At 42.3% G+C, this 23,256-nt stretch overlaps 1 protein-coding gene across 4 annotated transcripts in view; it reads left to right on the forward strand.

The window, feature by feature from the left end:
- The window catches only part of adamts17 (ADAM metallopeptidase with thrombospondin type 1 motif, 17), a 135,412-nt gene that overhangs the window by 77,134 nt on the left and 35,022 nt on the right, over nucleotides 1–23,256 (forward strand). For all 4 annotated transcript variants that reach the window (XM_056378470.1, XM_056378463.1, XM_056378480.1 and 1 more), the window contains exons 9-14: nucleotides 3,568–3,708; nucleotides 10,130–10,280; nucleotides 13,523–13,624; nucleotides 13,749–13,894; nucleotides 14,870–15,039; nucleotides 18,693–18,820. In XM_056378470.1, the coding sequence (XP_056234445.1) occupies nucleotides 3,568–3,708; nucleotides 10,130–10,280; nucleotides 13,523–13,624; nucleotides 13,749–13,894; nucleotides 14,870–15,039; nucleotides 18,693–18,820 (838 nt within the window). The remainder of the gene's footprint in view (nucleotides 1–3,567; nucleotides 3,709–10,129; nucleotides 10,281–13,522; nucleotides 13,625–13,748; nucleotides 13,895–14,869; nucleotides 15,040–18,692; nucleotides 18,821–23,256) is intronic.

A 23,256-nucleotide genomic window follows, 5' to 3' on the forward strand; every position in this document is an offset into this window, starting at 1 on the left:
GTTATTAAGACAAAGTACAGCAGGGGATTTTTACCTTCACTTCACTTTAATGGCCACATGATTGGAGACAGTGGAACTTGTTTTCAGGAGAGAAAAATGACGCAATAATAATAATAATCCCAGTATTCTGAGACAATGAAAGATGCAAGATGCAGGACTGAGAGGCAGAGTCCTCATTGTGTATTTTTACTGGTCTGAGTTGATATTCCAGTTCAGTATATTGCTTATGTGTGTGCCAAGAAATTGAAATGAGTCTGTGATTGTTATGGGTTCACAAGAGATGTGTATGGGAGATTTGGGTGGAGTGTTGTGCTGGAGTCACTTCCTGAGTTTAGCTCAGCAGGAGATTGTTGTTGTGGCACCAAATGACTGCTTGAGTCACCTGCTTCCTGTATCTGAGCTCACTGTTCTTGTTTACGGAGCCGACGGTTACTGAACTGTACTGGGACGTGAAACTGTTTGTGTATAAAGGAGAAGAGCCGAGGCGATTGGCGGTTGTTCACCATCCTTTCCCACAGGAAGCGGCAGGTTTGTATGTATACTTGGACTGATGTTCAAATCCAACAGCATGTTGAGGAGCGTGATTGGACTGTAGGTGGAAGAAGTCATATTGGTGCACAGGCATTACATGCTTTTCAGGTGACTCACTCCATCATCTAGCCAGTGTGATATTTCTTCAGCAGGGACACTGTTGGGTCCTCCAGGTTAATGTCAAACGCTGCATCGTGGTCCTGATGTTTTAAGTCCTCTCTCAGTGTTCTGACTATCTTTGGAGCTTTTTGTAGGTGAAGTTTGCTGTGCTGTGTTGTCGCATTGACACTTTCAGTGGAAGAAAAAAAAGCTTCAGCATCAGTTTCCACATGAAACTCCATTAGTGAAGTGTAGTTTGCAGTTTTCACAGTCCAGCACGTTGGACACAGAGGTCTCACTGACTGAGCTCTTTTTGTGCTGATATTCCTGAAACCATGCCGGACGCTTTGAGGAAACCAGCACCTTTTCTTTCTGCAATTAAGGTTCACAGTAGATTATGGGCCAAAATTTCAGTCACGTCATTGATAATGTCATGAGAAAGCCACTTGGTTTCCTTGTGAGCTAGCCATGACTAATTCTGTGATATCTTCTCCATGTTACTTCTCTAAATCATATTTGACTCATCATCTGTGTGCCCATGAACGAGTTAAATCCCCATAGACTCTCATGTTAAAATCTGCAACTTTACAGCGTAAGTAGGGGTCTAAAAAAACATTTAGGTCTCTATGGCTAATTTCCCCCTTCATTATAACTGTACCAGCCGCCAGCTGTCTGTTTGACATCACCTCAGCTCAAGTCACTGAATGTGATCTCTTGGCTGTTTGTGGTGCTGGTGCCTTTTAGTGGATTTTTCATGCAAATATCACACAAACAATTTGGCTTGTTGTTTGGTTAATTGACAAACAAAATGTATTTATTGTTAGCACTGATTAGCAGGTATCTGGTCTGCACCCACTATACGTTGTTAGCTTAGCTCGTTAACTCGGTAATTAGCCAAAAAAAATGTATTAGCTTTGGGTTAGCCTTTGAGCAAGATGCCAAGACAACCAGCTGTGCTAATGATGCTAATAAAACCAGCATTCACCAATGTTTCAGCTCCACACTCGCCCCACCTCTTTGCCGCTGGTGCTTCCACTGCCTTTTTTTAGTTTACATAAAAAAAGAATACATTTTCAGCCAAGTGATGGGAACCGAGGGGCAGAGCTGTTGGACAATAGGAAAATTTGGTAGGCCAGAATGGACAGTTAAATTAAAAAAAATTCTATTTGCTGTTGAATTTTTATGCTCACTACATAGCATCACTTCCCTGTGGGTGCTTGCTTTTTCCCTCAGGAGTTTGTTCACCCACGTGTTACCATAGTTACCGAATGATCTAGCAATATACACCGCTTAAATGCAGATTGCTTATTAAAAGACAGCATCCTGAACAGTTCACAATTAGCAGATGGATCCTGATTCAAAGCCGACTAATCATGCAAATGCATATAATAAATAGCAAGTGCACCAGACTGTGAATCTTTAGCTACATGAGATGTTTTGATATTAAACTGTCATATAGATTAGCAGATGTGTTGTGCTTTATGTACTATTTTAATGACAGGCAGCCATTTAATGACATCTATGTGAGCAGTGAGGATATACAATAGGCATTTAATATTTGGTGTAGTCTTAAAGATTATGTGGCCTGAGTCTGTCCTGTCCTGTTGGACAGTTCTTAGACACTGATCTATTTTCTCTGCTTTGAAGGCACTGCACTATCTTCTGCTGTGGATGAGGACAAGTATGAGTCCTTAAATGTAATTCTATATTGTTTTCATTTCAACCAGGGGAAGAGTCTGCACTTGTAATTTATTAGTTTCTGAGTCTGTGCCTGGAGTTCAGACTAGGTTGTTGTTTTTAATTTGCAAATGTAGGTCATGGCTTTGGGTGGACACTCTCTCTCTCACACACACACACACACAGAGTAACTGCGCCAAAGTGAAGTCCTCTCTGTTTCAATACTCACTCATTCCTGTGTTGCTCTCCATGTGTGTGTCTCTCTCACACAGACGTGCAGTGTGTGTGCTCTGTGAGTAAGAGATCCTTCCTGTCAGAGCTTCCCTCAGGCTCTTTTAAATGTGTGTGCTGTAGCTGTGTGTGCTTGCAGGTTGTCTCAAATGAAACTCAAGATTTTTTTGAAAAGCAGTTTAAAATTCTCACACATTCCTGTCAGTACTATACTACTACATTTCTTTATTCTTTCACACATAATTCACATTTATAAGTACAGTTGAGTGATGCACTGAGATGATTAAAGATGAGTTACACCGCATTTCTAATTAACCCTATTTGTGTTCCTGTTGCATTATTCAATTAATATTTAATTTTAATTAGATTAGATTAGATTAACTTTATTTACCACAGCACAGCTTGGATTGAAGCTCACACTGATCTGCATCTCGGTGTCTGTGGACTCTCAAAGTTAAATTAGTAATGATTTAGTTATATTGAAGTGAGTCATTCAGTGTCAAGTTATATTTAGCAAATTGACAATACGAAAGTCATGAGACTGAATTTGTCCTTTGTATCACGGCTCTGATCCACGTTAGTTTTCATTTCATCTTCTCAGGGACACTGGTTCTGTTTACACAGAACACATTAATACAAAGCATAGGAATATGGCAATATTTTGTGTGGATAAAAAATTCTGTGTACATAGGAGAAGTTGCAGATGTGATATGGCTGTAATATTTGAGACTGCAGGAGCAGGGAAATGATGCAGGGGAAGGTGATTCCACATAAAACAAAGCTGGACTGAAGAATTTAATAAAAAAAAAAAACATACACCATAGTAACAACTTCCATCTATTGATCTGCCCATCAAGTTATCCCTATGTCTGCAGAAAAGACTCTACAGCTGCCAAGGTTAGCATTAAGCAGGGAACACAGCACTGTATGTCTCACTCATTAAAGAATGAAACAGACTGTAAAGGTGACTGGATGAGACCAGCTCTACTACTCTTTGACAGTGTCTTTGTATCCATGTCTTGTCTTCAGCATGGGAATGAGCCATGATGATGACCACACAACCTGCACTGGTCACTCCCACATCATGTCTGGTGAATGGGTGAAAGGAAGAAACCCCAGCGACCTGTCCTGGTCCTCCTGCAGCCGTGATGATCTGGAGAACTTCCTCAGGTGAGACATAGCTTGATGCACCAGGGTCCATGGGTGTTGAGTGTTAAAGGTTTAAAAAGTCGAAATTAATCAGCTTACAATTATCATCAGGTGTCAATAATGATTCTTCACCTACTTCATGCGTCAATTAGGGCCTAAAAGCCTAATATTCTTATTGTTTGACAAGTATAAGGATGTCCAAAGTTTTGCACAGACCACAAAAGAGACTGTGGCCAGGGTAGGTGGGTTCCTTCATAATACCGAGGGCCTTGCACACCATGATTCATAGATATGTTGTATGGAGGGGAGAGAAGTACCAATGATCTTTTTTGCTGCTCATTGTAAGGTGCTATGCAGTTCCCATACCATACCAGTGATGCCAGGTGTACAGGATGTTGTCAATTGTACTTTGTAGAATGTGGCAAAGACAGGTGAAGGAAGGCTCAATGTATTCAGTTGACGCAGGAAGTGGAGACGCTGCAGTGATTTAATTGGAGAGTGATGTCATGTGTGAGGTGCTTTGAAAATGAGGCCCACTACTGTCATCAGCAAACTTCATGATGCGGTTGCAGCTGGATGATGCAGTGCAGTTGTATGTCAGCAGCATGAACAGGAGTGGGCTCAGCACACAACCCAGGGGAGTGCCAGCACCCGATCTGGACTGACTGTGGCCTACCAATTAGGAAGAGCAGGACCCAATTTCAGAAGGAGAAAATGGTGATGCAGTTTTTAGACAGCAGAGATTACAGCTAAGAGTTAGAAAAATGACTTCAGAACAGAGCAGTATTGAGTTTTATGGATATGGACTAGACCAAGTTATAATGACGTAAGTATCCACCCTGGAAGTTGTCGTTTTTTTATGTGCTTACAAAGTAATCATTGTTTAACTTTGTTAAAATCACGAGGGATTCAATTTCTCATAGCAACTGCTGTCGTGGTTCCAGTTCGTCTTAGAATATGGAAACTGAACCACAGCTACACACTTTTTTCAGACTGATGACACAAATGCATAATGAGAGATTGCATTGAGTTACAAAAGCTAGAGTAATGGAGGCTAGCCCAGACGTGACGTCATGACTTCAACTCTCTATATCCTCTGCCTCTCTTAAGCTAGCACGCTCAACAACTGATACCAATCTCAGCCAGTTGGCTCTCGTTAGCTTGAACAACAAAAACAACGTTACTTCGACACAACCTACTGCTGCTGCAAATAAAGACAGTGCAGAAACTGTAACTAAACTCTTGTAGCTTTTAAGGCTTAGCATAAGGCATTTTGACTCTCTTTTAAGCCTTAGCATAAGGCTTAAAAGAGAGTCAAAATGCAGCAGGTAAACATTGAATAACCAGCTGCAGTTAGCTGCCTGCTGCCATTAACTGTCTCCTCACTGTCTTTCTTTCTGTGCTCAGACGCACCTCAGAAAAACAATTTATCATGCTTATAAGGCAGTTGTTCCACTGGCTTTGCTCAGGGTGTTGTTGGAGAACCTGACAACATCTCTGCAGGAGGCAGAGACTGAGCTCGATTTACACTTTGTAAATTTTTGCTCCACAAGTGACGAGAGCTAAAAATGGTGTAGCTGTTCATTTGAGTATTTCATGTGTTCATCTGTCCAACTGCTGATAGCTGCTGGGAAGATTGCCGTACAACTTAGTGTCAGACAGTGCTCTTCACCGCAGTCAATGAAACATGTAGAAGAACACTGTTTGTCCCTCCATCGTTCTTGACAAGAACCACTGAAGCCATTTTAAACCATGCTAACTGCTCAAACTCAGTCCCACCCCCCTTAAAACACAACTATATACGGTAATAAGTTCAAAACACCATCTTTCAGCTCATGAGGAAAGAAGTCCAGTCTGTTGCAAAAGAGTTAACCATCTATTGTCTTGCTTACCTCTGGTGCTTTTTTGTGTGTGTGTTATTTTTTTAACTGGGCACTGTGTGTGTGAACCATTAGAGTCTGGTATTAATAGGTAAATAGTGCCTTTAACCATGGTTACTGTGTACAACAAACATGGTGAGACATGAGAACTGAAATGCATTCAAGTTATAATATGTAACTTTTCCACATTAAAATGTCTAAAAATGACTAAAGAGAATGTCTATGTCTAAAATATTTTAAAAAGTGAAACTGCGTTATTCATTTACCGGTTTTTAATCTCCTGGTCCATTTGTTATGGAGCGAAAGACACCTCTGTGGATAATTCAGCTGCTGGTTCATAAGTTCAAAACAAAGGTTAGCATCGATCTCAGCTCCAACTCTTCCTCGTCATCTTTATTCATCTTTATTCAGTGTTTTTACCGGTTAGAATCAGGTCTGTTTGATTTCCTGAACCACTGACACAGAAGGAAGCCAAACCGGGAGGAGCTTACAGTAATGATGGGGAAGACAACAACTCCTCTGATCCCACGCTATTTCATGTCATCACCCAACGCTGTCTTTTGTTATTGTTTTGATTGATAGACCCCTAAAGGCAGAGGTTACAGACTGTGTTTAAGAAAAAGAGACTGAATGTCTTTATTATTTGAAGACTAAAACTAATGATAATCTAATAAAATGTGACAATAATATATATTATTCAAAATTATATCTCCTGCAGCCACAATTCCATTTTCAAGCATGTTATTTGTCATCTGTCTGCAGCCAATTAGCTACTTAATTGCAACATATTCAAGAAAATATAAATAAATCTACAAATGACACACTGGTTCATTCAGATGTGTTCCTTACTCCTCAATACCACAGATAACAAAACGTGTTTACATCCCCCCTCATTCTCCTGCTGACAGAACCAGAGCTCAACCTTCCAGCTTCAGTCAGTCAGACACAGACCCAGACCCAGACATTCCCCTCCACCCAGCTGAGACATACCGGAGCATCTCTGATATTCCCCTGAAGCCCCCTTTCTCTTCCTCTCAATAGTATAACACTATTGAAATACATTAAAAAAAAAAAAGATGCTGACATTATCATTTACATCATTTGAAAGGGGATAACAAAATATGGTTTCATCTGAACTTAAAGTGTAAATACAAAAGTATTTTTGGCAAAATGTGCATAAAGTATCAAAAGTAAAAGTACTCGTTCTGCAGACAAAATAGCCTTGGGACTGATTCAAAAAGTCATGAGATGAATCTGACTGAGGGTTGTGAGACGATTAATGTGGGGGGGGGGGGGAGAGAAAACAAAGTTCTGATAAACAAAATTTCATTTTTTGCTTTTTGTGTGAAATATTAGATATTTTGACCTCAAACATCTTGGAGGTTTACAGGGGAAATGTCTCTGCTAACAGCTCATCTCAAACGTGACAGGAGTCTCAACTACACACTACTTTCTTATGAAGGGTGAGAAACCAAGAACGTTTGGAACCACCAGTTTAATCTTTACGTTTGTTGTGTTTTATAAGTTTCAGTTTTTTAATCTTCACACTCCATTAAAGTACAAGTGACATAAAATAGTACTTAAGTAAATTTAATTACTTAAATACCACCACTGGTTCACTGTTCATAGATCATTTTCTTATCTGTTGTTAGTGTCATAAAACACTTCAGTCAGTGGAAGCACAGGTGTAAACATTTATTGTTGCTGTAGCATCGACTGGTTAATGCTGTAAGAATAAAAGCAGGTTTTGAGAGAATTGTAATATTACTATTATTATTATTATTATAATAATTGAATTTAACGTACAAAAGAAGTTGTGTAATGTGACCATGCACCAGGTCTTCCTAAGCTGTTCACCTTCACTTTGATTCCCTCACATGCAACTGAGTTCAGAGGGAACTCCACTAAATGAACCTGGAAGTAAAACATCTCTCTGTTAGACTCCAGCGTCTGAACATCTGCCCACTGGCCATTCCTCTCAAAGAGTGAAATTGAAAAAAGCTGAGAGTCTGACAGTCAGATGTGGGTGGGTCCTCGCATGCTCAGAATCTGACAAACATCTAAAGAACATTATGAGGGCTAGTTTCCAGGGCTGGTTTCTGGTGAATGTAAAACAGGATTTATGCTAAAAACCTGTTTTGCATTCGTGAATCTTTCCCTCACACTCCCAGATCTTAACTTGCAGATTGATTACAGTTCAAATATGTTCTTTACTCATTTAGTAATTCCATGTCATCTGAGGTTAGAATCTCAGCTTGTTGTAATGGGACGTTTTCTAACAGGCTGAGTGATTTATCAGACCTGGACAATGATCTGTGAAGAAGCACAAAAGAAATGTCTCCAACTCACTGATACCAAACACCACAGACACCGAGAAAATAGAAACACATTTTCTTTTACAGCAAAATCATCACCTAGCTCTGCATCATCAAAGTGGAGTTGAGCTCATTTAAATGATAATGACATTTAGACCTTTTTCTGTGTAGAAGCTGAGTTTCAGCTTCTCCAAACATCTACTGCATTATTGAAAATGGAATGTTGCTGCAGACCTAATTCTGAATAATGTATGACAATGTATAATAATCAAATTAATTATAATTAATAATATTAACTAAAGTTCGTTAGTTATTTAGTTTATTCATTCAGAGTTTATTCTATTTGATCATCCTTAGTTTTAGTCTGCAAATAATAAAGACATTTTAGTTTCTTTTTCTTAATGCAGTTTACATTTGTATGTCCTAAAAATTCGGAGGCTACAGCTGTACACAGTAACCATGGTGAGGTCAAGTTGCATCCTCTCTGACAGCGATGGATCCTTAAGATCTACAACCAATCTGTCCCTCTAAAGTTCATTGTGCAGTTCCCCATACTCACAGTTCTCTGCTAGTGCATAAAGTGCTGTGATGAACGAGTCTACTGTTTCAGTAGGATGCTGTACTCTCTTGTTGAATTTAGCCCGTTCATAAATCACGTGTTTCTTTGGAACATATGTGTCATATCCTCTTTTAACTGCATCATATAGCTGGCGCTGCACGCTCGTTAAGTCGAGCCCTCGTATCACGTCGTCAGCCTCGTCTCCCATGTAGTGCACCAGTGTGTATACCTGGTTAGCTTCAGAGGAATTGTTCAAATTACTTGCCAGTCTGAAACGCTCAAATCTCCTTGTCCACTTCTCCCAGTCCTGTGGCTTCGAGAAGTCAAAGGGTTCCGGAGGTTTAATGGTGAAAGTTGCCGTCGGAGGTGCCGCGATTCCCGGCCGGGGTGCCGCTGCCTCGTCCTCCATGTTGCTATTTTTTTTTTCTCTAGCTTGCTAGTCGTTTGCTAGCCGTGAACTTTCGTTCCTCCGCGCCACAACTCAAAGCAGCTCCGCTTCTGACACCATGTTGTGTTGGGTTCATTCTCATACAATAGATAATACTTTTATTTTAGCGGTCAGAACTTTTAATTCTAACTCATGGCAGGTGAACCATAACATACATGACTCATGGTTACATTCCATGCTAACCAACTGGCTCCGCCCCTCGTGACGTCCTTCATAGGTTAAATGCCAACGTGATTACATAACACCACAACTTAAATTTTTCCACTAATTACCTAACTTGTTTAGTTCACTGGCTGGTCTTTTATTGCAACCAAGGAAATGTCAACAGATGGAACTTATTTATTGAGAAGCTTATGGCAGACCCTGAAGATGTGTTGCAGTTTGATGACAAAACGGTCGTTAGTATAGTCGTTGTGGTGTAACTGAAAAATGTGCTTCATTTTTATTTATTTATTTATTTATTGCTAATGGAGGTTTTTGGAGTAAAGTGGCCTTTTTTGTATATTTCAATTAGAAGTTTAATAGGTTACAAAAATACCTCAGTGAGATAAGATAAGAAAAGTAGCAACGGGTGCTAGGTAGGCTAACTGATAACCCATGTTGGATTGAGTATTTAGGATTTCCTAACCTGAGGTGAAACATAGGATAATGTAAGATAAGATAGGTTTCTTATAATTAATGAGGATTTGGATCCGGACTTAAGATAAGAAGTGTCTGGCTCCTGTGCCAGTGCCACTGTTTGAGAGCAAACAGAGTCCTACGTAGTATGGTGTTCTTAATAAGTGCTTGGTGAGTGTAGATGTATTTTATATCTGAAGATCATGCAGTAGTAACTATAAAAAATTAGGGCTCCTTGTGGCTTTGGACCATTCCCTACATTTTCTAATGGTAAAGGCAGTTGTCACTGTGAATTAATCCACAAACTGCATTTTTTCAGACAAAGATAAAATATTCTGTTGGACAATAAACCCAGCCCCAGGAAACATGCACAAACGATAGACAGACATCACACATACAATGGAGTCTTAGCTTTGGCTCATACTGTAAATGCTTTGATGTCACCATCAATACTCATCTGCATCTGCTTTCAAAATAACAACTAGCATTGTTCAAATTTGCCATGTAAATGCCAAGTCTCTCTTGGACTCAGATTTGACAATGAAAACAAAACTCTTGGAAGTGAAACAGCTGACTGGTAAGCACGCAGTATGAATCCTTCTCCTTTGTGCCTTTCAAACAGATCCAAAGCCAGCGCCTGCCTACTGCACACAGACCCCAGGAGCCGTTACCAGGTCCGGCTGCCTCCCAAGCTGCCGGGCATGCACTACAGCGTGGATGAACAGTGCCAGATCCTGTTTGGAACCAATGCCACTTTCTGCAATGACATGGAGGTACAACGCACTCCATTTATCCCAGTATTTTAAATGTCACATATTATTCTGTTTAACAATGTGGGACTGACTCCCAGTCGATGACGTTTGAACTCTTCCCAGTGGATGCTGTTAGCAGGTTTGGTCTGGTTTTCATGTGTGTTCTTTGCTTTCCTGTTCTGCACAGCTGTCACATGTGATGTCATGATGATGTATGCCACCACCTTCCTCTTGGGGGGTCCCCCACACACCCTGTGACTCTGGTTAGATGTTCTGACAGTCTAGCCATATGGGAGTCCCACTGGGATGATTCTGGTGGTCCTCATCACCTATATTTGGTTGTAAGTGAGGGTTCAGATAAAGATACTGGCCTGTGTGAGTGTGCTCCCTGTAGTATGTAGTATCAGACATAAGTAATGTGAGAGGTGGATCAGAGTCATACAGTGTGTTATGGTGAGTGTTATGCGTGTGTGGGGATGGGACCATGTACGATTTTGTCACATGTGGCGATCAAAACACTTACAACAAGTTGTTTATGGTGGATTTCCATGATCAAGATCATCATGAATATCCTGATGAGTGACTTGTAAATGCTGTGTAGCTCGCTAACATGCGGTCCTATATCGATTTATTTTTAAACTTAACACACCCCCTGGGAAGGAACACTGCACAAAGTCCCACTGCACAGCAACCAACACACTGCACACAAAATGCACATCACTTTATGGACCACTCCAAACTGTATGCAGGTCAGAACCATTTCTACCAATAGGGGGAGGCAGATGGACTCCTTAACTACCAGCGTTGCCTCTTACTGAGCCTTAACAGGGTGTCAAATTATTAAAGTCTATTTTTAAGACAACTCTTAGATTAAAGACAGAGACAAAAAATGAGAAGACAATTTACAAACATTAAACATGAAAATGTTGTAGGTTTTATTTTATCTCACCCCAGTCTGACGACATGAGTGACCGTGGAGTCCCTCGTAGACCTGGGAGGCGCCCACGGCAACCAAGATGGCTGGAGACAGCGTTGTGTGTGAGGTGGAGTTAGGGAGATAAACAACCCGCGGGTCGCAGGGGCACCACTAGACCCCGGTCCCTCTCTTTGTAAAGGAGGCGTCTACCCTCCCCTCCTAACACAGGAACGGTTCCCTGCTCAACTGTCTTCACTGCGGTGCCCCGGCCTCAGCCGCAGTCAAAAGCAGTTCAGTCCGTCTCACACGTCATCCAACTGTTGCCCACTTCTTTCTTTCAGCGTGATCCCCCACACCCTTTAGCACAGGCGAGTCATCGGTAATCACTTCTCAGCTACACAGGGTCTCTTCCCCAAGAGTGTCCATGGGGAGACGGAGAGCCTCCCCCACATTTCCTCACTACACCATTGTATCTCCCCCACAAAAGAAAGTTAAATCAGGTGTGTGGAAATACTGTGGATTCCAAAACAATGAACGACAGGAACAAACACCTCCAATCTCCATGACAACCATTTAGCTTTGTTCGCGGTTAAAATTAACTAATGTTACTGCAAGTTACCGTGACTTAACTAACTTTTGAGTATGTAACGTTGACATTTATCTGAATCTTTGTTACATTATGATGCTGTGTGTTGTGAATGTTAATTAATGTTTTGGTCAAAAGTGAATCAAGCTAATGTTCTCTAGGTAGCATTAGCTATGTAGCTAAATACCTAACGTGTTTCATCTTTTACATCTGATTAGATTTTTCTGCTGTCTCAGACGGGAGCAGAGCTGCGTTCTCTGATGAATTCACTGCAGTTTACTATTGTTTTTCTGGAACATTAATTTGACCACAGACCATAAGGAACATTTCAAATCAATCATAATTTATTTTATTTGACAGAGCATCTCCTTGCATGTACATTGAACATCGCTCTACATGTATTTATCAACCATAACAATAAATGTAAGTGTGATGGGATAATAGGCTGTATGCATGTAGAAATGACTATCTCCACTCTAACATTACACTGTTGGATTTTCACTGCAAATATTCAGATGATTTCAATATGTTTTAGTTTAAATCATATTTTCATGATTATCGTAGTGATATCGTGAATTACAATTATTTTTGCCATTATAATCGTGACATGACACTTTTATATCATCCCATGCCTATGTGTGTGGTGGCTCTGACTTCACACCAGGACAGACTCTGTTAAATCAACAGGGACCACCAGAAGCATCCCATCATGACACTCCCTGGACTGTCAGAACATCTAAATATCGTCTTTGAATATCGGGGAGTCTTGAGAGGAACACTGTGGTGACATCAGTTATGTGGAGTTATGTGTTATGTTATTAGACGTTATATGTGGCAGTTTTTGGGAAGACTGCATCCCTGACACAGAGAAGCCTTGAACGAGAGACTGAACGAACAATGGAATCAGACTTCAACTGTCTATGGACACCAGACTAAAACTGCTCACATGCAGGTCATTGTAGTGGTACAGTATACATACAGTAGCTAGTAGAGGCATGGAGGCTTGAGGCAAAGTGAACAAGTGTTCATTTTTGTATTTTTTGTCTTTCACAGTTTTTAGTTGTAAAATGCTTTAGATTCCAGAAGTCGGAACTCTGTGACTGAAGCATAACATTAAGCGGGTTGCTGCAGTGTGAATGCACCTGGTAATGACTTAATACACACATGTAAGATGTCAGCACCAGAAACACGAGCACTCTGAGCTTCAAGCCTGTCATTTGATTGGGAAACTGTCATTCAGAGTAAACAGAACTGCTTCTGACCATTTTGGTTGCTGCCTCAGGGCTGTATATTTAATGTGGTGCCTCAGGGTTTAACTCATTCAAAATCTGACATACTGTAAATTCTCTAATTGTGCCCAGAGCCTTCATTTTTCTTCACCTAAGAGAAAACCAGACTTTTATTCTAGAAAGGCTCATAATGGAGACAGATCTTTATTTTCATTTTTCCTTTATTTCTATCATATCATCATGCTGTTTTCTGTTACTGCAAACGCAACAGGTACACAGATGTTTCACATTAAAAGCCCTCTTTCATAATCTTTCACTTTCCTAATTTTTTTTTTTTTTTGCAGAGTAGTGAGCATGACATGAGTCTGTTGTTATACTGATGGAATCTGACAGTAAATCAATCTGATGCTGAATTTACTTTGGGAATGCTGGAATGCATGTGAGAATTTATGGTATCCCATATTTCTCTCTCTCTCTCTCTCTCTCTCTCTCTCTCTCTCTGTGCGTGCGTGTGTGTGTGTGTATGTCTCAGCACCTCATGTGTGCTGGCCTGTGGTGTTTAGTAGAAGGAGATGCATCCTGCAAGACCAAACTGGATCCTCCTCTGGATGGAACAGAGTGTGGAGCAGACAAGGTAGAACTAACTCACTCACACACACACTGTGCTTCTGACAGAAGACTGTGACGAGTGTTTCGTGTGTCTGAAATGATTTTAATCTCAGTGTGTGCCTGTGTGTGTGTGTGTGTGTGTGTGTCAGTGGTGCAGGGCAGGCGAGTGTGTCAGTAAGACTCCCATCCCTCAGCATGTGGACGGCGACTGGAGTCCATGGAGCCAGTGGAGCATGTGCAGCAGGACCTGCGGTACTGGAGTCCAGTTCAGACAGAGGAAATGTGACAACCCTCCGTATGTCACCTCTCTGTCTGTGTGTGTGTGTGTGTGTGTGTGTGTGTGTGTGTGAGAGAGTGTGTGAGAGAGAGAAAGAGAGAGAGAAAGAGAATTTAGGTTAAAAAATAAAGAGTATTATAATGTCAACACGTTTTTAATATGTATGATAGCACACATATAATAACTAGAAAAACAGGGTTGTGTTTTGCCAAGGTAATTGGTTCATTTTCCCCAGTAGGGCCCCAATGGGATGTTGTGAGGTTCCACACAGGAGAAAACAGGTCCAAACTGTGTGTGCCAAATTTGGATTTAAAGTGAATTTTGAATAGATGCTACATTTGATGAATCCACCGTCAGTGTGTCTGCAGTGGCAAAAACAAATTCTCTAATCTCTGCTGTAGGTGTAGAATGGATGTTATTTTGTGAAACAGACACTGGATGCAGATCTCCATGGAGCATTCAGCTGTTTTTAATCACCCTGCTGATTGATATCCTAATGACTCATGAGACTTAAAAAAAGAGTCTGACAGACTTTCCTATGTCTGTACCCACACACTGTCATAATTTCCAATCATGAGTGATTACCTTGAAATTAAACTGTGCCCATACAGAGTGAGTATTGGATCTCTGTGAGTCTGTGAGGTACTATAATGTGATACTGGCAGTAACACCACAGCACGCAATTCCTCTTATAGAACTGACTGCTACACTGCCCTCCAACTAAACTGATTCTAATTGACATTCAGGTCAGCTTCCATACAAGCATGCATGAAAATAATTCACTATTTTCATGCATGCTTCATTTTCAGTGACGCTGACCTGTCTGCATCATACTGGCTGAAAAATGTGTTCAATGTATCTTGTTGGATGCTTAAAAACAAGTGTTAGCCTCTGTTTACTAGTGTCCTAAACTGTGACTGTTCATACTGTGTGTAATGTGTGTGTGTGTGTGTGTGTGTGTGTGTGTGTGTGTGTGTGTATGTGTATACACAGGCCTGGTCCTGGCGGGCGACACTGTCAGAAGGCCAGTGTGGAGCACAAAGCCTGTGAAGGTCCCCCCTGTCCCAAAGGGGCCCCCAGCTTCAGAGACCTGCAGTGTCTGTCCTACGACCGACACGCCAGCAAGAAGAAGGGCAGCATGCTGACTGCTATTATCAATGACGGTGAGACGCACATGAACACAGACATACAGCTTCCTGCTGCAGCGATAACCCCCTCACCCATCAGCTAATTCCTCATCATAGGCAACGTGGTGCATGACAGTGGTACCGAGAGTCAGTCCCAAAATGTAGGAGGCAAAATCAGAAGGTTAAAGTCACTTTTGGTTTAGTTTGTATCTCTCTCTGCGTCAGCGACTGCCGGAGCCGGAGGCATTTTGTCTTCAGGGTGTCCGTCCATACGTACGTACTTACATAGGTCCCATTCTCGTGGACACAATATCTAATTCACGCCTTGACAGAACTTGTTCAAATTTTCAGCTGTAACACGAATGTTCTTTATTGCACAGAATGGAATATTTGCATCAACGGTTCCATATTTCACTCTTTTCAAGTATTTTGTTAGAAGTTTTGATATCTGGAAACAGATATGTTTGTTTTGACAACCTAAAACCATCTCAATATAGTTTTACATCTCCTCTCAGGCTTTTCTCTGGAGCTCCAGTAACAACAGGGTGTTGTGTGTCTGTGTCTGAACCTGTCCTCTGATTGGCTGACTGTTTTCTGAGCGGCACACGGCCAGGCCAACCACATATTACTACCCTTGGAAAGACTGTATTATGCAGAGTTTCCTCCACATTTTCCTGCCGTGATACTTGCTAGGTCAGCGACAGAATGACCACTTGGTGTTGTGTTTTTAATAAACAACAACAAAAAAACAACAACAAAAAAAAAACAGTGGATGGTGGGTCCAGGTGGGCCATGCTGAGGGCGGGGACTGTTTAGATGAGATCACAAAAGTCCTGGCGGCTGGTTTTTACGGCTCAGTCTCTGAATACAGGCTTTGAGGGCTTTGATACATTCACAGTATTAATATAAAACCTAGACCTGCTTTATAATCCAAAAATACATGGACCTCACTCTCTACAATATGGAACCTTTAAGGTTCTCAGTGTTGCAGCGATACTAATGTGTTACTTAAAAGCCACGAAGAGCCAGAGAATTTACACCAACAAGTTGCAGCATGTTCAGGATCTTATACACACATTTTATCCTTTGATTGTTTACACTTTTATTCATGTCGACAGATTTAAACACACAGACCATATGTCAATACTAAATGAATCAAACATATCTGTGTGCTTCTTGTGCTTTGTGATATTACACCACTAAACACCAGGGTGTCAGTTAGAAGCGTGAAAAAGGGGGGAATACTTTCGACCACAGTATATACAACCTAGGTTAGAGAAAATACTACTGTGCAGGGAAACTATACAACAATATAAATAAGTATATACTGTAAATATTAATAAATGGGATAACCAAAAATATCCACACTGTAGCCTGTAAGCTTGAGACATGAAATACCTGGACTAAAGCAAACAATGAAATGAAAGATATGACCCATGTGAACACAGACCAAATATAGAACACATTTCATAAAGAGTATAAAGTGCGTATGAAAAATATTGTATGATGCAATGAGAATATGTAGCATGTTATAGATAAAGATACGCGTTGCATGTCATAGATAAGCATTGTAAACATCAAATCAGTTTACATGCAGCTTCATATATAGAACCTCTAGAATTAGATTGTATGTAATTATTTCTGTACATACTGTATCTATAGAGACAACAGAAACAACTTAAAGGTCCCATATCCCACAACAGGTCGCTCACACTGACTGTTTTCTGGGTCACGCAAGACCACGCCAACCACAGGTCACGGGTTGCAGCCTACTACTGTAGCTTGTTAAACCCACGCGTAATATTAGCGTTTCAGCGCTGAAATGAGCAGAACAGACGAACAAATCTGGATTAAAACAGTCCAGCTGGATTTTATGTGGAGCTATACACCAGAGCCTTGGGCCCCGGTTCTGGTGAAAAACACTGGATCCATCTCGCAGTGTCAGGGTGACCATCCGTGATGTTGCAGCATCCAGGCCCAGTGCAGACTAGTTTAACGCCAGTGTCCATGACGGCCAGGCAGGGGACCATGCTGTGGGGTTATGGATACACCACGCATTTATTATTAATACAATATTAATACCATTACATTCAGCTGGTTGATGCTGGGCAGCTTACTGCAGATAAACTTTTTGTTGGCCCAGATTCTGAACTGGGATGCAGCTATGGAATTTGGATAGGTAATACATGGGCTGGAGACTATAATTCACCACAGGTGTCATATCACTGGCCAGAAAAACTGAAGTCAGGATCTCATGCAATTCCTGTGATCTTTATCTCACTTTGACTTCTAATGTCTTCCCAAAGTGGATTGATATGTATCCAAACACCCACTCCTATATTCTCCTCCAGAAGCACTGCTGCCAGTGTTCTGCTATTTAATAAGTGCTGTTCACGTCATTACAGCTGTTTACTTTTATTCTAACAGTATGTGAATATGTTTCTGTTGAGGTAGATGAATGTCATGCCTTCATCCTCTTTCATTCGTCCAGGAGAGTGGTTAATAAGCTCAGATCAGTGCCGAGCTGCAGTGATGGTCGTCCCTCTGGAAGTTTCTCCATCTGCACGGGATCTCTGGAGCTCATCCAGAGTGACCATCAGGTTCTTGGTCACCTCTCTTACCAAGGCCTTCTCCCATGATTGCTCAATTTGGCTCTAGGAAGAATCCTGGTTGTTCCAAAATTCTTCCATTTAAGAAACACGGAGGCCACTGTGCTCTTTGGAACCTTCAGAGCAGCAGATCTTTCTGTAGACTTCTCCAGACTTGTGCCTGGACATGGTCCTGTCTCTCTGAGCTCTGCATGGCTTGGTTTTTGCTCTGTCAGGTGTGTGTCTTACCAAATCATGTCCAATCTATTAAATTTACCACAGGTGGACTCCAATCAGAGTGTAGAAAACATCTCAGAGATGATCAAGAGAAATGGGAGTGTCTGAATACTTCTGTCAATGTGATATTTCAATTTTTCCTTTTATTTTCATTAGATTTGTAAAAAATAGGGCGGGTGGATGATTTAAAAAAAATGATTTGCAAAGTGAAGCTCTGTGCAATCAGTGTTAAAGTGATGTCTAATCTCAACAATGTTTGTTAATGAAATAAATCATGCATTCCTCACATCTCTCTGAGGAAGAATCGACTGGCCGGCCGAGCAGGGGGCCAATCACCCAATTTACGGTTTTAAAAAGGATTGTGGGATTATGACCGTTTTAAGGAATAAAGTGGTTATTGCTGTTCTCCTCTTAAGTGTGAGTCGACACCCTCAGTGAGTTTGTTCTACACCTCCCTGCAGTCTTTGCCTTTTCTTTTCTACTCACACGAGCCTTGTCCACTCAACTTCTCTGCTCCCACTGCGCTCCTCAACGTCGAGTCAACTTTCATTCAACTCATCGCTTCAAGTCAAAAGACCAGCTCATGTTTCTAAGTTCTAAAATTAAAACTAGATATTCCAAGTTGAAAGAACTTGACAAAACTTATATATTTACATTAAGTTAAGGAGAAAGGATTAGTTGGTTGCACTGAATTACTTTCTTCTGTTTGCTGTCATTATTTCTTTTATTAATTCTGCTTAACGTTAGATGGAAACACATCCTTATTTTTATGCTTTACCAATATGTTAATGATATGACATGATCGTGTGTGTGTGTGTGTGTGTGTGTGTGTGTGTGTGTGTGTGTGTGTGTGTGTGTGAGCAGAGAAGCCGTGTGTGTTGTTCTGCAGCCCGGTGGGTCGAGATGTCCCAGCCCTGATGGCTGACAGAGTGATGGACGGGACGCCTTGTGGACCATATGAGGCGGACCTGTGTGTTAACGGGAGGTGTCAGGTACATACACACAGTCACATACACACATGCATACACCTTCAAAATCATTTCATGGAATGGTGCCCACCGAATATGAATAGACTTCGTTTGGCCTGGTGGCCTGCCTGCGCTTCTCATCCATGCTTTCCGTGACATCGCTAACATAACGATTTAGTCTTATTCTTCACTCAGTCACTCGGTCGACCGTAGGTATCTCTCATGCAGTGTAAGCTTTTCAGCACCTCATGCTCCTCTGCTCTGTGTGTGAGTCTGAAGGATTTCATTAAGAATCAAAGTTCTAAGCTTTGAGGTGAGTCACTGGAACAGACAGTGCTGCGGAGGTGCTGCTGTTTACCTCCAACAACCGAATTTAGCACAAGTCTTAATACATCATTTCATTTCCAATCCAGGTTGGTTGCCTCGGTTTTTAACCCTGTCGTGCTTTCACTGTTTTTGTCTCGTTCCACCTTTTGCAACTCCAACATTCACTAGAGAAGAACTGCTTAACATCCGACAGTCTTCTGACACAATTTTTCACCTAGTTTTGTGGAGATCTTGGTCAGAGTGGGGATTTTGATCACAGTTCCCATCCATTCACCTGGGGGATCCCTATTTCTCTAGCCAACAAAGTGGATGAACTGCTGCTCATCGGCAAAACGAACTCTGACTGTTCACGCTCAGCTGCTCTGTGCTTTACTGAAAGCTCAGTGAGTCCGTCTCGGACACCTCGATACAGCTGCCTGGTTTTCATCTCCACTGAGCCGACCATGTAGCGGAGTAATCGGAGAAAACAAGGGGAGGCGGAATCTGCTTTTTACATGAACAAAAGTCGGTGTACAGATGGTGCGGACAGGATCTGGAACCACTGACCAAGGAGACTGCAGAAGCTGCAAAAACGAGCTACACTGAAAAGCTGAAAACAGTTTCTTAGCTAACGACACTTCATCATTGTGGAGAGGCCTGCAGGACGTCACCAGCCACAGGAAAGCGTCCAACACTACGGAGAAGCATCATGTGGCTGACGACCTGAACGTGTTTTACTGTAGGTTTGATAAACCCACATTAACACCCGTCAACCCACTCAGTCCCAGACACCACACATCCAGCTGTTTTCGGAGACAGAGGATCAGGAAGGCATCAGGCCCAGACAGCGTGTCACCCTCCTGTCTGAAAGTGTGTGCTGACCAGCTGGCCCCCATCTTCACTCAGATCTGCAACAGATCACCAGAGCTGTGTGAAGTCCGCTCCTGTTTCAAACGCTCCACAATCATCCTAGAAACACTATCACAGGACTCAATGACTGCAGGCCTGTCGCTGTGACGTCTGTGGTCATAAAGCCTGTTGCTGACCCTCCTGAAGGACACAGGCCCACACCTGGACCCCCTCCCTGAGCCCCTGCAGTCCGGCCACCGGGCAAACGGGTTAGTGGATGATGCAGTCAACACGGGACTGCACTACATCCTGCAACACTGACTCCCCAGGGAAATATGCAAGAAAGCAGTTTGTGGACTTCAACTTTACCTTCAACACCATCAGCCCAGAAGCCCTCTGGTCCAAACTCACCCAGCGCACTGTGCCGGCCTCCACCTGTCAGTGGATCACCAACGATGACAGACAGGAAACAGCAGAAAATCACATCCGGCACCCACACAGTGATCACTGGCACCCCCCAAGGGATATATGTTCTTCCCAGTGCTCTTGTCACTCTACTCTGAGTGCACCTCAGGAGACCCGGCTGGTAAACTGAAATTTGCAGACGACACATCAGTCATCAGACTCATCCGAGATGCTGGAGGTGGAACAGCTGGCCCTCACAACAACCTGGAGCTGAACACTGTCCAACCTGTGGAGATGGCAGTGGACTTCAGGAGGAACCCTGTAAGACTGATCCTCTTCACCTTACTGGACAGCACTGTGCTAGCTATGGAAGCCGAAATCTTCCAGGGCCTGACATGGGTATCCAACTTCTACTCAAAAAGAGCCAGCAGAGGAAGTTCTTTGTGCACCAGCTCCGGAAGTTCAACCTGTCTTAGTTCTGATCCAGTTCTTCACTTCAAACATCCAGTCTGTTCTGTGCACATCCATTACTGTCTGGTTTCTCTCGGCCACTAAACAAGCCAGGTACAGACCGCAACAGACAGGTCAGTCAGTCAGGACTGCAGAAAAGATCACTGGTGCCGACCTGCCCACCATCCAGGACCTGAACACCTCCAGAATCAGGAAGCGAGCAGGAAACATCACTGAAGACCTCCCACTCCCTGGAAACAACCTGTTGTGTGACGACAAAAATACAAAAACAGTTTTTCCTCCCACTTCACATCACTCTGATGAACAGTTTATTCATCATGTAATATCAGGAACAATCCATGTGCTTCTAACAAGGCTCTCACCTGCTTCCCCAGCCTCCTTTTCAGCAGCAGCAGGACAGGAAGTATCTCTGAATTGCTCTCTCCTGAGTCTCCTGTACTGATCAAGAGGCACTCATGCATAAAAATGACAAGAACCTCTAGCAGCCATGTGAATTATGACTTTAGTTTGTTAGGTGCAAAGGGCAAAGTTTGTGACATCATAGAGTCACAAAAACTCATACGGGTGAAGTCAGTGCGGATGGATGGGTCTGTGACTTTATCACAGGAGGCCACTGTCTGCCTTCTGTGTCCTGCACCAATAATTTTTCCTCCATCCTAAACAAGATGTTTTTGTGCCTAAACCTTACCAAACCTTATGAATTGACAGTGATATCACAGACGAGAACAATGTAGATTGAAGAAGTGTGATTCTTTTGTGTGCTGTGTAACAGTATTCGCATCCTTCCAGAGACACAGATGGAACCTGTATGTTTCTTTCCAAAGCAGAAGAGGATTGTGGGGGTATACAAGGTGGAATCATAAGTCTTAACTCTTGCATCAGAGTTAAAGTAGCTTGCAGCTAATATAATGTAGCCAGAATCCAGTGTCATGGCTGTAGGATGAGCCGGTTGTTGTAGAGACTGGTCCATAAGTTAAGTCTTTTGAGTCTTTTGGAAACGTTGTCATCGCTGAAAAAAATCCAGCAGTCATAAAATAAATAGACAAATAAACACATGTCCCAGTGCAGAGCTGTGAAGGAGGTCTCCACTGGGATCAGCAGAGTACCTCATTCATTAGCAGTTAGCAGTGGTGGAGTGAATCCATGGCCTGCTCCCCAGGGCAGGGTTGGGGGGTTTATTTGGATCTGGTGTCTCGACTACAGTCAGTCTTTTGTGTTTATTAGCAAATATTGGATGCTGGTACATTTGGGAGGAATTCCCCCCCTCCTCCTGGCCAAGGGAGAGAGTGAGAGAGAGAGAGAGAGAGAGGGAGAGAGAGAGAGACAGAGAGAGACAGAGAGAGGGGCTGGTCCAGAAAGTCAAATATGGATGCAATTATCATGACGCACATGTGCTCACAAAATACTTACTTCTCACATTTCAGTAATGACTCATGTATCCTTAACTGCAAGATCACTTAGAATGAGTACAGCTGAAGCACACAATGCATGTGTGTGCTTTTACATATGTTAGCTCTTGCTCTGTATGTGTGTGTGTGTATGTATTTAATTTAACCACAGTCACACATGCAGATTGCACAAGCAGGAGCTCTGTTTCAGTGCAGTTTGAAATTGGGTTTCCTCCTGCTCAGACCCACTTGATGACAGACACACACACTCACATCTCTCCCAAACCATAATAGCACATTATGCATAGCTGGCACAGTCTGGATACCTTCATTCGTTTCTTTTTAATCTTCCGACAGGTGATTTTTACTACAAATCACATAGGCCTCTAGTCAGTGTGTGAAATGTTTCCACATCATGCGGTGGGCTGTACCTCCGAACAAATACAAAACCAAACAGTGATCAACATCATCCAGACATTAACAACCTGTTTGCCTATATGCAGAGAAAAGAAATGTTATTAAACACAACGTTTTTCATCTTCTGTTCTGAGTTGTTCACGTGTCCAGTTTTGCAAACCCGCCATGCACCTGCGAAGCTCAGCACCAGAACCCGACCGAACCGGCAGGAATCGAACCCGGGTTTCTTGTCTCTCGCGTTTTTCCTCTGGTCCGCTCCCCCTCCTGCTTTGTCAATTTCAAACATCCTCGTCATGTATCTGTTGGGCTCTGCTAAAGCATTCAACCTGCGCACTGGCTCTGAATTTCACCTGAGAGGGGGAAGCAGAGGGGGAGTTGGGGGATGGAGAATGAGATCTGCAGACAAAGACGAGGCACGTACTGAAGTTACCGAGGGTGGAGGTGGCATGATGTTTTTTTTTTTGTTTTTTTTTTAAGCCTAGCATGTGAAACTACTATGAAAACACTGAGAAGGAGAGAGAGAAGAAAAGGGGGAAAAGAGGAGAGGAATATATTCAGTGTAGCTGTGAAAATATATTGTCTGGCTGGAAGTCTAAGGGAGCTGGAGAGGAACACATGGCCCTA

The sequence above is a fragment of the Seriola aureovittata genome, chromosome 1, assembly GCF_021018895.1.
Source record: "Seriola aureovittata isolate HTS-2021-v1 ecotype China chromosome 1, ASM2101889v1, whole genome shotgun sequence".
NCBI classification, from domain to species: Eukaryota; Metazoa; Chordata; class Actinopteri; order Carangiformes; family Carangidae; genus Seriola; species Seriola aureovittata.